This window comes from Pristis pectinata, chromosome 16 (genome assembly GCF_009764475.1).
Source record: "Pristis pectinata isolate sPriPec2 chromosome 16, sPriPec2.1.pri, whole genome shotgun sequence".
NCBI classification, from domain to species: Eukaryota; Metazoa; Chordata; class Chondrichthyes; order Rhinopristiformes; family Pristidae; genus Pristis; species Pristis pectinata.
In genome coordinates this window covers 3167414-3186197 of record NC_067420.1, presented here as the reverse complement: position 1 = coordinate 3186197, position 18784 = coordinate 3167414, and the positions used below count along the sequence as shown (strand labels likewise).

At 40.0% G+C, this 18784-nt stretch overlaps 1 protein-coding gene across 1 annotated transcript; it reads left to right on the top strand.

The window, feature by feature from the left end:
- Nucleotides 1-1425: 1425 nt before the first annotated feature.
- On the top strand, nucleotides 1426-13722 carry LOC127578808 (troponin C, skeletal muscle-like). The gene is made up of 6 exons (XM_052031276.1): nucleotides 1426-1462; nucleotides 5959-6016; nucleotides 11512-11655; nucleotides 11762-11876; nucleotides 13337-13473; nucleotides 13593-13722. The coding sequence occupies exons 2-6, from the start codon at nucleotides 5962-5964 to the stop codon at nucleotides 13622-13624; spliced, it is 483 nt and encodes a 160-aa protein (XP_051887236.1). The 5' UTR covers nucleotides 1426-1462; nucleotides 5959-5961; the 3' UTR covers nucleotides 13625-13722.
- Nucleotides 13723-18784: the final 5062 nt, after the last annotated feature.

The window sequence follows — 18784 nt, the reverse complement described above, 5'->3', positions numbered from 1 at the left end:
GAGTGCGCCTTCACTTACGAGGCACATTCCTATGGCTAAAGTTTCTGGGTTAAGGGAGTTGCTCAACTGGGAGCTTCGAGTTTTCCGCCTTCTCCTCCTTTAATGGGCTGGTAGATTTCGAGATGTTAGCAGAAAAGCGCAAGTGGCAGAACCAGGTTGTATTGTGGACATGTTGTATATTTCAACAGTACAACTTCAAAAGAAAAAAATCACCTGGCTTAATTTTCTTCCGTCCTTCCAAACCAGATTAAACAACTCTGAGTAATAACGACAGAGTTATATGCCGCAGAGTTATGGGTTATAACTCTGCTAAGAACATTGACAATTGTTTTTATTGATTGAGAGAAAAAAATATGCACACAAATGATAATTTGCCTTATTGACTGGAATATAGCCTTAGATCTGGGCTTACTGTTAAATGAAGACCAATTTAGTTAGATATTAAAATAACGGCGGTGGTGTATCAAATAAAACTTGCAAAATTCCCAGCCTTTCGGCAGACCACGCGTATCCAAACTTGCTGATCACTTCAAACTGCAGGCTTCTCCTGACTAAATTAGACCTCTGTTGGAGGAGTCTCCTTGCCCGGCCGAATTCCCCCTATATGGAGTGGATTAATTCTTCCAGTTAAAAATATCTGATATATTCTTGCCTTGTGAGACCGTCCTGTTGGGGCAAACACTTGCCTTTGTGATATCTACTGCCACCCAGTGAATCTTCAGACTCGGCATCTAGTCTGAATTACCGAATTTATTTCCTTTTAATATCGTCAAGAAACTGAAACAGCTCAATGTAAACTAATGGGGAATATTCCTGTTATATAATTGTTATCAAATCTTTTAATTTGAGCCGCTTTTGAGTGCAGTGCCATAAAATATAACATGGCATCCATGCTCCCTTAAGGTACTTCATAGAATCCGAAAGCACAGAAACAAGCCATTCGGCCCATCTTACCCATGCCGACCATCAAGTCCCTATCTATGCCAATGTGCAATTGCTGGTCATTTTCACATATAATGCACCTAATGAGTAATATGCCCAATGAAACGTCGTTAATTGGCCATGATGAGATACTTTCAACCCAACTCACTCGGAACGACAGGTCTGCACCTTCCCCAATATTAACTCCGCGGATTTCATTAGAGAGAAAATCGAGTAGAGCATAATACTGGCATTGCACCCAATCTGGCCAGTTTATCGAACAGGGGAGGTAAAATTTGCTTCTAAATCGACTTCTCTTATATTATTGCGGTGTGATCCGGATGTTCTCCGCTCCACACTTTGCTTCCTGCATTCTTTCTGCGTAGTCAGCGGAATATCTCCTTCTTACCCCGAGCTGATTTGCTATTGGAGAAAGCCGACGTCGGCTAGTTTACTAAGGTAAATTTACAGACCAAGTGACATTAATTTTGTTGCTGCTGCCGAAGTCAGAAGTAGAGGTTGTCAAAAAATAAAAGCCGAGGTAAGAAAGTACTTCGTTTTTTTCCCCCCAACATATTTACAGCAAAACCAAGGGTCGGAATAAATAGCTTGGAAGGGCTTTATTCCAATATCTTACTGGCGAAATATGCACCTTTACTTATTTCCTATGCACTTGAACGTAATAGCAAGCCAAATTGTCCTTTGGTCTGATAAGCGATGGCACCTCCCGGGCATATTCTGACTGCTTAGAAGCAATCTCAAAGATGGGGAATCCTTTTAATGTACTTCGGGGATTTATGTGCAGAGCTCGCAGGTGTTCATCGGATATGCAGTTTGCGTGGTGGGTAAAGTGTATGTTGAGTAAAATCACCGGCCAGAAGCGCCGAGTTTCACTCCTAAATCTCAACAATTTCTGTTTTCAAACAGAAAACTGTTTATGTTAAATGGATTGCAAACTTGAAATTCATGTTCAGAAATTCTGTTTTGCTTGGTGTAATGTGTTGGTAGTATGAAGATGCGATTTTATATTCAAACAACAGATATAGTGACAGTGATTAATTTATCCACCAAATTATTTCCTTCAGTTATATATTTTTTTCCGATTAGGATATTTATTCACTTCTCCAATGCGTTACTGATTTGTGTAGCGCTTTCAAAAACGAGATCAATGCATTTTTTGTGCGGGGAGTAGTACTCGGGCAGGAGAGGTGAAATGGCTAATTGGCATTGAAGTATAGATCAGTCAATTTATTTGGAATGAAGGGGCAGGTTTTGGGCTGAATTTGCCACCTGTTCCTTCATTGCTCTGTTACTAAACGCTCGCCTTATGGACTTGCACATCTCTCTTTGGTGTTAAAGATGCGTTTATTTCCCTTGACCGGAGCTTGCTGCTGTTGCGTAAATCACGGACTCAATGGGTCACTGTAGTAGTGGTTAAGTCATACTGTAAGGGGCTGTTATCACTGCAGATGCCAAAGGGAAGGGCATTTCGAGACTTAAGAGTAAAACAGAACTTTAAGGTAGCATCATGTGTATCGGTGCACCTGAGCAGCAGAGTTAGAAAGAGGATCCGATCCAAACGTGCAAATAAACTGAGTTGGGATTGAACAGGGTTATTGTAATCACACTTGTCAACATGCTGGGGAACCATCACTGACTAAAAACTCAATGGATCAAACCTATCAGTGGCACAGTCACGAACACTTTTAACCATATTCCACCTTGAGTGGTTCATCTCCTGACCTGACAAAGTCACTCTGGCAGAAGACATTTCAGAAGTATGATGGAATATTGTTCATTTGTCTGGATCACTAAGAAACCTTGATGCCTCCAGGAATAAAACAAACCACTTGATTGGTGGCCCATCTACCATCTGAGACACCTCGGCCTCCACGTTGCCTCCACATGTGATGCAATGGAGGAACTCGCAAAGACTTCTTCAATAGCATCTCCAAAAATCCATGTTTCTTTATCAGCTAGATAGGCACCACTGTGAATTGAACATATACTGTGGCTCCTTGATTTGCTGAAGTGTCAAAATCCTGGAATTAGAATGCCTTTAGCCACTGAACACCACCTTCCTGAAGACAATTAGATAAAGGTATTAAATATTGTTGATGCTCATATTCTTTAAATTATTGATTTTAATTCAGATGGTTGAAGCTGAGATCATTTAAAAAACACCATTTCAGTGACTGGATTATCTTTTTTTGGGTGGGTATTTGAGATACAGGTCAACAAGGATTGAAACACCACTATGGATTCTGTGTTGGAAATAGACCAAATGTAATGAAAGAAGCAGCAGCTAACTGTTCTCAGGAGTTCGTGAAGGGTGGAAGGGACCATCTGTAAAAGGTTACAATATGTGCTGTGATGTCTTGAGCTAAATTTAGTCACAAAATTTTAAGACTCTACTGCTTGAACTACCATTTATAGAAACAGAGGCTCCTTGGCTGCATCAAATACTGGGCTAAGATTGGGTAGTGATCTAGTGGATCACGGTATTTACTGCTACGTATTGAATTTTTTTGCCGTAAGAAATCTGTTCTGGGCAATAAATTGTGGGCATGTGATAGTCATTGGCATTTGGGGTATTCGAATATACCTGGTACTGTGTAGGTCTTGTCAAGGAGAAGCTGCTTTTCTGAGAAAGTATGCAATATCTTTTCAAAGTTAAACAAGCCAGCGAAATTGGCTGTGGAAAGCTCAGGAACATTGCATGACATTCAGAATCCCAACGTGGGGTGATACTTCCACCTTATACTGGGTTCAAACAATAGTTAAACATTAACAGTAATGAAGGAATTAAAATAATTGACACATGGAGAAGTTTGAGGACATAAAGCATGGCCACTCCAGATTTGTTGAAATAATTTGTATTGGAGTAACTGGATTGGTTTTCTTATTTGAAGAGGCACCAGTGTTGGTTCATGAAAGGAATTGCAGTAGGTGCTGTCTACATAGATATTTGATAAAGTCCCATGCAAAAGACAGGTTAGCAAAACTGGATCTAATGGAATTAAGGACTCAACAGAACTAGGAATATGAAATGGGTTCAAAGACAGTAAGCAGAGAACAGCAGTAAGTTGTTGCTTTTCAGACTGGAAGATGGTGGACGGAAGAGTTCCCCAGGAGTCAATTTTAGCTGCACTAATTTTCACATATATACGAATAACTGAGGAATGAGTGTGCAGAGTAAAATGTTAAAATGTGCATATAATGCAAAGGTTAGAAGAGTGGTATATAGGGATAAGGATAGTAATATAGTGCAAAGGGGCATAGAGAGGTTGGGACAGGAGACAGACAAGTGGCAGATAACATTTAATGCAGAAATGTGAGGTGATGCACTTTGGCAGACAGAATAAAGAGTGTCAATATATTCTGAATATTCTGTACAGAAGCAGAGAACATAGGGCCATGTGGTTAACTTTTTGAAAGTACAAGGGCAGATTGGTTGAGTAGTTAGTTTTATATATGGAGTTTGAGAGTCATACATCAAAGCATAGAGTACTAAAGCATTGAAGTTATATTGAATATGTATGCAAACTGGTTAGGCCACAGGTGGAGAATTGTGCCCAAACTGGACACCTAACAGTGTAAAAAATGTACTAGAATGGTTCTAGGAACAAGTATTTTCAGCTACAGACAAGAACAGAAAATACTGGAAACACTCAATGGGTCTGGCAGCAACTGTGGAAAGAGAAAATGAGTTAATGTTTCCTGTCCTTAGTTCTGATGAAGGGTCTTCAACCTCTAATGTTGACCATTTCTCTCTCCACAAAAGCTGCCTGACCTGCTAAGTGTTTCCAGTGTTTACTGTTTTTTAGATTTCCACTATTTGCAATTTTCATTTTCAGCCATAAGGTTAGGCTGGGGAATTGGGCTTGTTCTGCTTGAAGTAAGGAAGGTGAAGGAAGGTTTGATAGAGGTGATGAGATCATGACTGGTTTAAACAGGGCAAATACAAGAATGTTGTTCCCATTAGGAAATAGTTCATGGATTAGAGTGAACAGTAGGCAGTGGCTGACAGAAGACAGAGTTCAAAATTTACACAAATTATCACCTACATGAAAAGGAAACACACTATGGAGTTGAGAAGTGCATCAACCATGACCTAATTGAAAGGTGGATATGCTTTGACCTTGAAGGGTTGAACTTTCGTTCTGTCAATGCAGGAAGCCAGACTTTAAAAAAATAAAGTAACTCAAACAACACAACAGGTCTCTTCAGCTCCTGAAAAGACTAAAACAATTGTTGAATGTTAACTTCTGCAGCCGCTTGCTGTGAAGAGGAACATGACCAGATAATCTTTACTGCTGGATAAGCACAGGATGGAGGTGCAGGAGATCACCTCCTGTTTGATGTTAGGTCTGGCTTCAGGCAGTCATTTATTGTATCAAAATGGGCACAAAATTCAAAGGCATCAGAGCCACCTGAGCCAAAGGAGCAGAATAAAAGTCACATAGACGTTTGGTGGATATTGGATTCACCTGAGCTGAAGCATAAATGTCTTTGTTCTGGAGTTATAGAGTCATACAGCACAGAAATAGGTCCTCTGGCCCACTGAGTCCACCCTGACCATCAATCATGCATTTACACCAATCCCACATTAATCCCATTCTTTCTTCTTCCCACATTCTCATCAACTCCCTCCAGATTCTAACACTCACCTATATACGAGGGAAAATTTACAGTGGTCACCGGAGCACTTGGAAGAAACCCACACGGTCACAGTGAGAGCATGCAAACTCCATACAGACAACTCCCAAAGTCAGGACTGAACCCAGATCTCTTGCTGTAAGGCAGTGCCTCTACTACTTATGCCACTGTTAGCCCCTGAAACTCTTGAAACAGTAGGGTGGTATCAGTGGACATGTTTAAAAAACTGCATCAATTATGGTGTGCAGATTTGTTTTATCTTACTTGCAAACTCACTGTACAGATTATTCCTAGTTCAGAAGGCTCTGAATCGTGTGTGTGCCTCTCAAGATACCTCTCTGTAGATCATGTTACTAAAACATTTCTCTTCTCTTTCAGCCAATGACGGAACAACAAGCAGATGCGAGGTCTTACCTCAGCGAGGAAATGATCGCTGGTGAGTGGAAGAGAAATTATAGTTGACTAATTACTTTGATAGCAATTTGAGAGTGAGACTACGGATCTCACTTTCAAGTTGGAAGCTGATAATCAGAGAGCCTGCTGTATTCCAGCACATCAGAGTTATTGGAATTAGTGCACTAACCTTCTGTCCCTTTTTCTTCAGACTATGGGTAGTATTCTCATCTCGTTTATAAGGATGCAGGTTTATATTCCACTTCAGAACAGTACTGAAGGAAAGCTGCACTGTTGGGGAGACTGCCTTTTGGATGGGACTCTAGTAAAAGATCCCAGGCACAAAATTCAGATCTGTAGCAAGTAGTAAATGCTAGTCAGTATAATGCATATGTCATATTTGACCATGTGTGTAATGCTGTTAGTTTGTATCAGCCCAAGCACCTTGAATAAGCCAGATACACCTCTTAGAGCTCTATGTGTTTCCTATGTACTACTACATATGTTCACTAAGAACTCACAAGGATATACACACAATATTAGCAATAAGGAAGAACTCAGAAAGAATAGAAGGCACCTGAAATAATGAAGGCATCAAGTGGCTGTATACTCATGGTGGTAGGGTGAGTCACAGTTACATCAACCTGTATATTGGAAGCAAATAGACAGGAACATTAAAAATAAAGGTTAGTCTGTGGGCTTGTTTAGTTAAACTTTGCAAGTTTTAAAATGGGGACAGTACAAGGTTGCAGCTTAGACTCATTTTAGCTATATTGAGCCATCGAGTCTACAACCTGAGAGTCCTTCAATCCTTACACAGAACGGATAGAGGTCTTTTTCAGAGAAACAATACAGTTTTGAAATTGAGGACAAGAGTAAAATGCAGCTACACAATGACAGAAGACAGCAATGATTTTAATAGTATAATGCTTTGGAACTACTCAGCCGTATCCATGAAGAGAGAAACAGAGTCAGCATTCAGGCTTTTCATCAGTACTGAAGAAAATTAAAAATCAAAGGTGCTTTTTTACTTCATTTAGAGAGATGGGGAGAGTTAGGAAAGCCATTCAATGAGTTGATAGAGAGATTTCAGAACCACTTTAATCCAGCAGCCTTGGAGATCAAAGAGTTATAAATTTGGGGCCAGAAACTAAACATCAGGTGAGACTATTTGGGATCATTTAGTGGTGTTAAGGAGTTTGCCACAACACAGTTGTTTTGACACCTTCTTGAACCAAGCGCTAAAGGAAAGGTTTGTCTGTGGTTTAACAGATGAGGACATCCAATCTGAATTACTGAATATTCAAAATTTAACATTTGAGGGTCATGTAAATGAGGCATGTTAATGCAGATGGCTTTTAAAATTGGCAAATATTTTCAGCACATGCATAATGTCAGTGTTAATGTCAAGTATGGCCAAAGTGTAGAAGCAAAGGCTGGAGCTCTGACATGAATCATGTGAGTGAGTTGGGACTGAAAAGTGAGATGAAAAGTGAGATAATTTGCTTCTTATATGGCGAAGAACGCCCATCACAGACATGCCGGTTTAGAACAGGCTACATATGCTCTGTGTAAGGCCAGACACAGGATGGCATGACAGCAGAATGTCAGTCAAAGGTTCTCTGTGTATGGGAAATATTGGTAATAAAAACCAGCAAAGGAGAAACAAGGGTATTACCGAAGTCAGTCAGCAGCAAAGTTTAAACAGTATATATGCCAATACCAGCAATAATGGAAAATCTAGTGATCTTAAAATGAAGGCAAAAGTCAATGTCCAGTACATCAATATGAACACTGATAGAGCTGCTGAACACTCAATTCTGTATATCAAGAGGTTCAGCAAAGACAAGAAATATTTTGGTGATTCACTGAAAACTCAGGACCAGATACAATGTGCTGTTAATTATAATGATCAAAAAGTGAAGTTACCAATTATAATAGCCATCTGCACAAAAACCAATTCTCTAAAGAAAAGGTAAACTCAAAGAATGAAAGATGATTGTCAAGGATGGTTTTACTGTGACCATTTTGCAACTACATCCAGCTAAGTTGATCTGTTGAAAGTTTCATATACTGCTACTATAGGGATACAAAGCTCACATACACATTAAGCTGAATGCCAAACCAATCTACTGCAAACTTGGACCTTTACTCAAGGCCAGTACAATGCACTGAAAGTAGGGGAAGCGGCAAAGAAACTTGACTGCATGCCTTGGTGGAAACCACACAGTGACTGTCCAGCACCCGTTGTGGTCCTCAAAACAAACAACACTGTGTGGCTTTAAAGGCATTATAAAGTAAGCCTCAACCAAGCTGTGGACAATGACCAATACCCTTTGCCCAAATCTCCAATCTGTATGCTGAATTGGCAGAAGTCAAGGTATTTACTGAGTTGGACCTGGCCCAGAAAGTTAACGTCACATAACAATCAGCACCTATGCACTAAGATCCAACATGGCTACATATACTAGATTGTCCACATTTTTGTGGCTACTACAGATAAAATTTCAATTCCAAATTGATGTCTGTTGTGCATGCACATACGCTCTGCATCCCCTTTGGTTAGAGTATGATCACATATCTAGTTAACGAATGCTGGAGTTACGCAGATTATGCTGTTAGTTATGCCTAACACCACCTCAGTCTATATTTCTCTTTCTCTCTCTCTCTCTCAACTTGCACTAATGTTGTTATGTTTATTTTGTTGTGCAAGTTATGCATAATTCATGTTAATTTAAGTTTATGTTAACTTATGTTTGTAATGTACTGTGCTGCTGCTGCAAAAAGCTAATTCTCATAGCATTTATACTCTGGGTATGTATACCTATAACAATAAACTTGAAGTCTAACTTGAACTCAAAAGTATTCAGCATGCAATTCTGATTTTATGCTTGGACCGCCATACAAGATATCCTGCTAATAGCCTCTCTGAATCATACACTATTGAATGCTCACAAAAGGAATGACAGCTCCACCAGTGGTGTTTAAAGGCATCATCATTTACTCACAGAGTGGCTGTTAACTGATTTCTATAGATTTTTCAGAAACGTGTGGGAAAGTGTGAAGTCATGCACTTCGGAAAGATGAATCTAAAGGCAGTTTTTTATCTAAATGCGGAAAGATTGAAGATGAGTGAAGTACAGAGAGATCTGAGAGTTGAGTGGGGTTCTAGGCTTGCAGATTAAGAGGCAAAAGGAAAGCTAAGTTTTTTTTTGAAAAAACATTTGCCTTCAAGTTAATATTTACAAGTATTTTCAGTGTTTTAATTTTTTATGTTTTTAATTTTACTTTTTAATTATTTAGTTAAATTTTAGTAGTCTTTAAGTATCTCTGGATGTCAGTAAAAAGTGTTCAAATGCCTGCTGAGGTCGGAGACAAAGCCTCCCCCAGCTTTGCCTTCTGTCAGAGCCTGTCCTGGGTACTCCAGAGACAGGGTTTCTGCACCACTGCCTGAAGCCTGGTCACTGTATGGACCTTGCAACCCTACTTGAGTGTTGTGGGGACCTGAAGGATCAGCCCTCTGCCTCTGGTTCAGGTAAGTGCAAGCATGTGGGGACTACGTGAGGTGATTCTGGGTATCAGGCCAGATACAGCACATTCTTGCCCCATACTTCATTGTTGTTTGTGTACCTTGCTGTGCCAAAGTAATTGTTGCATTTCCTATATTACAAGAGAAAAAACTTTAAAAACACTTAGTTGGCTGTAAAATACTTTGGGATATTCTGAGTTGTTAAAAACAGAGAAATAAAGAATTATAGCCTGTTTACCTTGCACCGATCATAGCCAATCTGTGACCTCTCAGTACCTGACAATAGCACATCCCTTAAGAAATATATTCAATCTGATTTTAAAATTAACAATTGACCCAGACATTATGTAACTATGAGTGTTTTTTAAAACTGAGTACACCACTCTATTGAATTTTCCAGCAGATTTCAGAGTCAGCATTTACATTAGTCTCTGGCCAGATCTACACTGGGGTTTTGAAGAATCAGAAGAAAAAAATATTTTTTTAATTATAATGTCCACAGATCTACCTTCATGTTGTTATTTCTTCCCCATGGAATAATGAGCAAAGGTTGTTAATAAAGCAAGCTTTCAGAGGGTTGGAAGCAGTGTATAGGAATGTAGAGAGTCAATTTAAATGATGAGATCTGGGAGCTCATCTATCTATGCTTTGCAGGGCTTCCAATTATTTCATGTCTTTGGGTAGACTGGGGTAGGTTTTTGGACAGTTCAGAATTTAGATGACTAGCTTAATGGAATGTTGGTTGCAGCAGAATTATTAAATGAATTAAAATTCTGCTGAGAATATTGTGGTTAAACATGCTTAAATTGGGGTAATATTTAGTGGGGTGCAGAAGTACCACATGGAAATAAGAATATATTCAAATATAAGAATATTAAACTATAAAGCTGGTAACATACCAGAAATAAAACAGAACAAAATAAATAGTTTATAAAACTACTCAAGAAATATACAATCCAAGATTCATGGTGCTTCAAACTGGATAATATATAACATAATATATTTTGAACATGAAAGCCTCATAAAATAAATGAGGCACCTCAGGATGTCCCAAAAGCACTTTACAGCTGACAAGATGCTTTTAAAGTTGAATTGTTGCTAATAACAGAATATATAGAAGACAGTATTTTTAAAACAAACCAAAAAAAATTAGAACCTTTCTTTTCAGAAGACATCAAATTAAAAACAATAACTTCATACACATCTGAAAATCCTAAGTCTGAATTCAAATGGAGTTCAGTGATATTTGTTGCAGCCACAACATGGTACATTCCAGTTTAAGGATCAGTTGCATTTGTTAATCTTACTTGCTATCCAGTGATCTCTGTTAGAAAGTTCTTAAAGAATACCTGGTGGGGAAGGAATCATGCTTTCTTGGAATGGCCAGCATCGTCTAGGTCTAGAGTGATGATGTTGGCCACGGTTGAGAAACTAGAGGCCAGTTAAGCATGAATGAAACTATCAGGAGATAACCAGTGATAGTGGTGTAGTAATATGGGGCAGGGGTTGCAGATAGAAAAAAATCAGGCATTAAAAGAGAATTGGTGACAGGAATTAATATGATTTGGAATTGTTCAGTTGCTGATTATTCAGAAAACATTTCAAATTTTCTACTTGCATTAATCTACTTTTTCCCTAATCAATACAGAATAATGCAGCCTACTATAACAAGACTGACAACTTGGTTTCCCACAAGTTGGTCAAATCTCAGGTAGCAACAGTCCTCAATAACACTTGTGTAGAAAATAAAAATATCTGGTTGCACTGATTGGCCTGTTACTGTGCTGCAGAAAGGCACTCCCCTTACTCAAACTACATGTGAAATGTTATGCAAGCATGTGTATTCTTCGACAGATACTCATATTGGAAGTAGTCCAGAACAGATTCACCAGGCTAATCCTTGGAATCAGAAAAATTATAAACAACCGAATAAAATAAGTACCCAATAATCATGCTTCTTTGGAAAAAAGTAAATGATGTGACACTAACTATTTTGCATTTCTTTCCAGAGTTTAAGGCTGCATTTGACATGTTTGATGCTGATGGTGGTGGTGACATCAGCACCAAGGAGTTGGGACAAGTGATGAGAATCCTGGGGCAAAACCCCACCAGAGAAGAACTGGATGCCATCATTGAGGAAGTGGATGAAGATGGTAAGAAAGCACTTGTGAATAGCAATCGCAAACAGCTGGTGGTTTCCCAAATGTTGGTGGTTAACAGTGAACCAAACTGTTATAATTTACTGTCCACTTATCTCAGGAAGCGGTACCATTGACTTTGAAGAGTTCTTGGTGATGATGGTGCGCCAAATGAAAGAGGAGGCAAAAGGAAAATCTGAAGAAGAGTTGGCAGAGTTCTTTCGCATATTTGATCAGTGAGTTTGACCTGTGACTACCTTGACAGATTAAAAGTCAATCCTTGTTGCTTCTCTGACCAAGAAGAGCAATTTAAGTTGTTGGCCTGTGGTCACTGGGAGAAAAGTAATTTTCATCATTTCATATAGGAACATACAGGAATATTATAAGTAACTGATTGAGAACATATTTGCCTCATTAGTCAGAAGTGGGTCCAAACCAACTATAAGAATTGGAAGCTTGCCTGGTCCTTGAAAGCTCATAGGCCCTGTTTGGCCTGAAAGTGCCCTTGCTGCACATGAAACACTGATGAAGCTCAAGGACAGGTTGCTTAGATAAGTTTCTGTTCCATGGGCTGCATGCTTGCAGAGTATAGAGCTCCCAGAGCCCTGTATAACCCCATGGTTCCATTATTTTGAGTTACTGATTTGGATAGGTTGTGAATCAAGTTGGGATATCAACCAATAAGGCAACAGTGCTAAAAGGAGTCTTTTTAAATACCTTTATACCATCAAAAATGTAAACAGAATGAAGAAGAGATACTGAATATAACCAGTGAGGACTGGATTGCCAGGGCTTGGGAATAGCCAGTGCCCTGGGTCTTGAAGGCTAATTATTTTTGATATATAGCTGTGGGAGTCAGTTGGGAGACTTAATGATTATTTGGTTTCCAACATATTCAGCATTTTATGATTTTATTTTGAATTTCATCACTGGGCTATAATTTCTACTGCTATATTGTGTGCAAATAGAAGTGTATATTCATTTGTCCATCAATAATAACCATGTTAAAGAGCAAGGAAATGGTTTATGTCTACTGTTAGAACAGAAGGCATAACATTTTGGGATTATCAATTTCCAGCATGATTTAGCAAATATAACATGTGTGGAAGTAAAATTGCCTTCAAATCTATTGTTCCCAAAGTTCCCCACCACTGGAGAGTTCTAATGAAAATGTCTAGGTCAATTGTAGGCGCATCAGTGAAAGGTATTAATTTTATCATTATGTCATGTGACTACGAGAAGGCAAGCTAAACAGACCTTGGCCTTTTCTCATCTATTAACTTCTAAGGCAAACAACATTATTTGGAATCCTCTCCATTTAGATAATAGTTTGCCTTTTGATTCCTTTTACCAAAGTGCATGATCTCACACTTTCTTACATTAAACTCCATTTGCAAGTTTTCACCCACTCACTCAGTCTTTCTATATCCTGTTGCAATGTCCAAATATCCTCATAACAACATGCCCTCCCACTTATTTTAATGTCTTCGGAAAATTTGGACACCTAAACGTCACTCGACCAAGTCATTAATATAGATAGTAAATAAGTGAGAGCCAAGAATGGTTCTTGGGGTACTCTGCTAGTTACATTCTTCTAGCCTGTGAAAGACCCATTTATTCTGACATTACTACCTTTATGTAACATAGTTTTCAATCCATGCTAACCTACTTCTCCAAATATTCACCTCGTGCGTAGGAATGCTGATGGTTTCATCGAACGGAATGAGCTTAAAGCAATAATTATGACTGCTGGAGAACATATTACAGAAGAGGAAATTGATGAACTCATGAAGGAGGGGGACAAAAACAATGATGGCAAACTAGACTTTGATGGTTTGTATACAAATACCAAAGTGAATAAAATATTGGTTGGAATATTTATTTTTTTTAGCTGTGTCAATGAAGCACTAATCAATCAAATCTCTTTTCTTTCCTTCCTTTCTTCATTCCAGAATGGGTGAAGCTGATGGAAAATGTCCAGTAAATGACCAACATTCCTCAACAACTGTCAGCGTCTTATTTCTTCAGGAACCTTTCAAAATGTCATCTTCCATCTCCTATGCAAAATCTATTACTTCTTTTGGCTTAGCCTCTCTTCAAGATCACAAACATTAATCATTTAAATAAATTATAACAAATAGTTTATTGTGCAGTACCTCATGCCAGATTTTTCATGCTCTTTTGCAGCTAACAGATCAGACATCTGAAAGGAATGTGATCGCTGCATAGAATGCAAAATCCATTAGACATGACTGAGGCTATACACCAAGATTGCTAGCATTGTCGTTGCAGTTCACTCATACAGAGGAAGGAGAAATATTCTATGTGTAAAACTCTTAATGATTTTGCCAGCAGCCTAGAACAAAGTACCATATATTCCAAACCTTTTCCCAATAAAATTAATGTCATTTTTTCAGCCAGTTGTTGTCACAATTATTGAATGCATGACATGCTTAAAATTTTCCAGATTATTATTCTCAATTATCAACAGGTGCCAAAGTTCCATTGCAACTTTCCAGAGGTCTCCCTGACCTGTGTTTCTACTTCACAAACTATGGAATACTACGCCAGTATTTGTGAAAGTTTATCCAAGTGCTTGTTGTAAAATATTAGGCGTTTCAATCTAATTTCAAAGTAGAAAAAATGGTGCTCTGAAGTTGTACCGTTCAAATGAAAGTTCCAAATATGAATATATTCACTAAGATTGAGTTTACCTGTAGTTGGCAGTTCTACAGATGTTAAATGATGTCAAATGTTGGCATATATGACCGTCTGCTCCTCTGCTGGACTCTTCATTAACTCCATCACTTAAATGGAGCATTGATGTGCTCAGGTGAGAATCTGCATGCAAAGTGTCAGAGCTGGCTGGCTTAAGAACTGCAGCCTCATTCAACTGAACCTGTGAAAAAGATGTCAATGTAAGTGGCTTATTTATTTTATTTTAATTATTTGCTATCATTTTGAGATGTTTTTAATTAAAACTCTTTTTTGGATTCATTAACTAACCTTATTCATTACTTAAATTTATTTGATCGCTTGTTAATTGGAGACATTTAAAAATAGTTCCAAAGGCCTTTGCCAGCAGGGTGTTCTGTGGGCAAGGCCTCAGCATACACTGTCTGAGGCCTGCTGCAAGTAAAAAGCTCTGGGGGGATGCCCCTCTGATAGTCATCTCCATCCACCATACCTTAAAGAGGGATCTGTGGCGGTGACTTTGGTTAGCAGGTGGATCCAGGATGGTATGGTGCACACAAGACTTAGCAAAAATGTAATCTTCAAATTCCAATTCTCTCCATTACCAAAGAATCCTCGTGCCATGCCTGGGTCAATTAATAACTCCTAAACTTTACACATGGGTGTAGGCGGGAGGGGATTGAACCAAGGGGGACAAGATGGAGTTGAGATCCGAGGACACGAGTTCAGCAGGGCAGAAGCAGGGAGAAACAATGGGCCTGCTGGGGCAGTTAGGTTTGTGAATCTTGGGTAGGAGGTAGAAATGGGCAGTGCGGGGTTGGGGAACAATGAGGTTGGAGGCTGTGCAGGGGAGATCGCCGGAAGTGATGCGGTTGGTGATGGTGTGGGAGACAGCGGCTTGATGCTTCTCAGTAGGATCCTAGTTCCCACCTGCAGGCCGGGGCCCACACCACCTCCGGGTCCCCATCCAGCCCTGGAACTCATTTGATTGGTATACCATCCACCACTCAGAAACTCATTCTAACACTCATGCATAGTGGCTGCAGTGTGTATCACCTTCAAAATATATTGGATTAACTTTCCTTGGCACCTCCCCAACCTGCGATCTCTACCAGCAAGAAGGACCAGAGGCACCAGAACACCACCAGCTGCATGTTCCCCTTCAAGTTGCACACCATCCTGATTTGGAAATATATGACCATTCCTTCATCATAACTGGATTTAAATCCCTCCTCAACAGCATTAAGGGATTATTTTCACCAGGACTAAAGCAATTTCAGAAGGCAGCTCACCACTACCTTTTCTAGGTCATTTTGACTTGGGAATAAATTTGTCAGCGATTCCTGAAAGTATTATTTATCATTTTTAAAATGCAATAAGGTAAACTGAAACAGCTCTTGGTATGGATGATGGCAAAGAATATCAAGCAGAAAGGAAGGTGGAGAACCTCCAAACAATCATAATGGAACACTGAACTGGTTGTAGTGTTAATGTCAAAACATTACAATGGTGCAAGAAGAAAGAAAAGCTGTTAAATGTGAGGGAAGCAACTTAATGACAAGATCAAAATCATTAAAACAGAAATGTATATATATTCTTCATGGACTGATATGGTGAACAGGATGGCAGAAAACAAAAGTAGGATAAAAGACATCCCAGATAATCACAATTAAGGAATATGTCATGTATCTAATCCACAACTACCTTATGCAGAATTTCACATTCCCTCACAAGTGTAAAGATCCTTGTGGCAGGGAACAGTAACAATTTGGATTTACAGAGGACGTTAAACTGTCTACTGTCTTTGAGCCACAGTTTACATTCTCTGATACACTAAAGGATACAGCAGGATATAGATGGAGGTTAATCTGGACAAGTGTGAGGTGATGCATTTTGGGAGGTCAAATGAAAGAGGGAAGTTTACTGTCAAAGGCAGGATCCTTAGGATCATTGATGTACAGGGGGATCTTGGGGTACAGGTCATGGCTCCCTGAAAGTGGCAACACAAGTGGATAGGGTGGTAAACAATACATACAGCATATGAGTATAAAAGTTGGGAAGTCATGTTGCAGCTATATAAAACTTTAGTTAGGACACATTTGGAGTATTGCGTGTAGTTCTGGTTGCCAAATTTCAGGATGTTGAGAGGGTGTAAAAGAGGTTCACCAGGATGCTGCCTGGATGGGGTAGTATTAGCTGTAAGGAGAGGTTGAACAAATTTGGATTGTTTTCTCTGGAGCACTGGAGGCTGAAGGGTGACCTGAAAGAAGTATATAAAATTATGAGAGGCATAGATAGGATAGATAGTCAAAGTTTTTCCTCAGGTGGAAATACCAAATACTAGAGGGCATAGCTTTAAGGTCAGTGGGCAAGTTTAAAGGAGATTTGCGAGGCAAGTTTTGTTTTACAGAGAGTGGTGGGTGCCTGGAATGCACTGCCAGGGATGGTGGTTGAGGCAGATATGACAGCAACGTTTAAGGGGCATTTAGACAGGCACATGAACAGATGGAATAGAGGGAGATGGACCATGTTCAGGTAGTTGGGACTAAATTAGATTGGCATCATGGTCAGTGCAGACATGGTGGGTTGAAGGGCCCGTTACTGTGCTGTACTGTTCAATGTTCTATTCGTCTCTCTGCCGAACAAAAAGCCATTGGTAATGATGACCACAAAATGACCAGACTCACAGATGTCCATTGAGGAGGAAATCTGTTTTCCTTACCTCATCAGGCCTATATGTGACTCCAGACCTATCAATGTGGCTGTCTCTGAAATGGTCTCCAAAAGGGCCGAGCAAGACTCTCAGTTCAAGGGTCATTCGGAATGGGTGTTAAGTGCCTTGCCAATGATGCCCAAATTCTAAAAAAAAATGAACAACACAAGGGCAACTCCTCCACCCGCTCCAAATTCATCTACAGCTCCAAGGATAACTCCTTAATTTTGGCACTAAGTGGGCAACACAGCCTTTGGGACTCACACTTCTGCAGAGAGGATTATCCTCCTTGACTGACTTTTCCCAAATCATAATAGGAAAGGATGGACAGTATTCAAATAGAAACCATCATCTGGGTGGTATATATTACTAAGGAACAATGCAGATATATGGATCCATACTGACCTGTGGGTAGCCTGTCCACATCTGCCATAAGTGCAAAGAGATCTTTAAACTTGTGGAAAAGTAGATAGAAAGAAATGTTGTACATAATTGAAGTTCGTTCGCAAATTTTAATCTTTGTTGATATTATCATTCTCAGTTTTATCCCTGACACATGTGCTTCAGTTAAATGGCATAGTGCTGTCTATTTTGGTGATACATAAGTGAAGATGAATTTAGCACGTGACAAAACATGGTCATTCTAGAAATTTGCCCAGGCACATCCTGTTGTGTGTTGCTCAGATGATTCACATCAGAATTACACTGCATTACATCATACCCCAGGCAATGTTCTTTCTTGGAGGACTCCATGTGAAGTTGGAACATGTTGTCCCAGGAGCAAACATCATCAAGCTCTCTAAGGCAACTAAATCTTCACAGTGCAGCACTGAAGTGGCACACTATGGAGGTGTTTTATATCTCTTACCCCAGCCCCAGCCCCAACACCATCATTCCCCCTCCCCTCTTTCTACCCCCACCATCTCACCCCATCTGAACCTTCCCTCCCTTTACCCTCTTCTGACCCCGTGTCTTGCCCCAGCTCCAACCCCTGTCAGGTCTTCACTATCCCCCCTGACCTCCCCCTCCTTGATGCTGAGCAGTCTGTTCTCAGTGGAAGCCTAACCTTTGTATCCTTGTGCCCACACCTCAATAGGTTCAGGGCCTGACATGCTGTCAAGCTCTTCTGTTGCCTCCACCTCCATGCCTATTTCTTTGGCAAAGAATCCTCACCTTTCATTAATGACCTCATGTTTCCAACACTCCCCTTGGACACCCCCTTTAGGCCTTCTGCCCACCCTTGAGCTTTTCATCTCCAATTCTTGTTGTGGCATCAACTGCCTTGACTTCTCCACTCCCCTCATCCATTTAAAACGGACCCCGACCAAACACGTGTGCCATCCCAACCTAGTCATCAAACCACCAGATGAGAGCCATGCCACTGTAATCTGGCGGACTGACCTCTACCTTGCAGAGGCCAGACAGCAGCTCTCATACACCTCCTCATACCTACTCTACCAATGAACATCAGGCCACTGCCTCCCATTCTGACGCAGGTCTTGTCACACCAAGAAAGCTCTCCTCCAAAACCTGATAGCGCCCCAAACCTGCACTTCCTGTATCTATCTCTTACCCAAGATTCACAAACTGGACTGTAAGATATAGGAGCAGAACTAGGCCACTTGGCCCATCAGGTCTGCCCTGCCATTCAATCATGGCTGATTTTTTTTCTTTGCTCAACTCCATTCTCCTGCTTTCTCCCCATAACCTTTCACCCCCCTACCAATCAAGACCGAT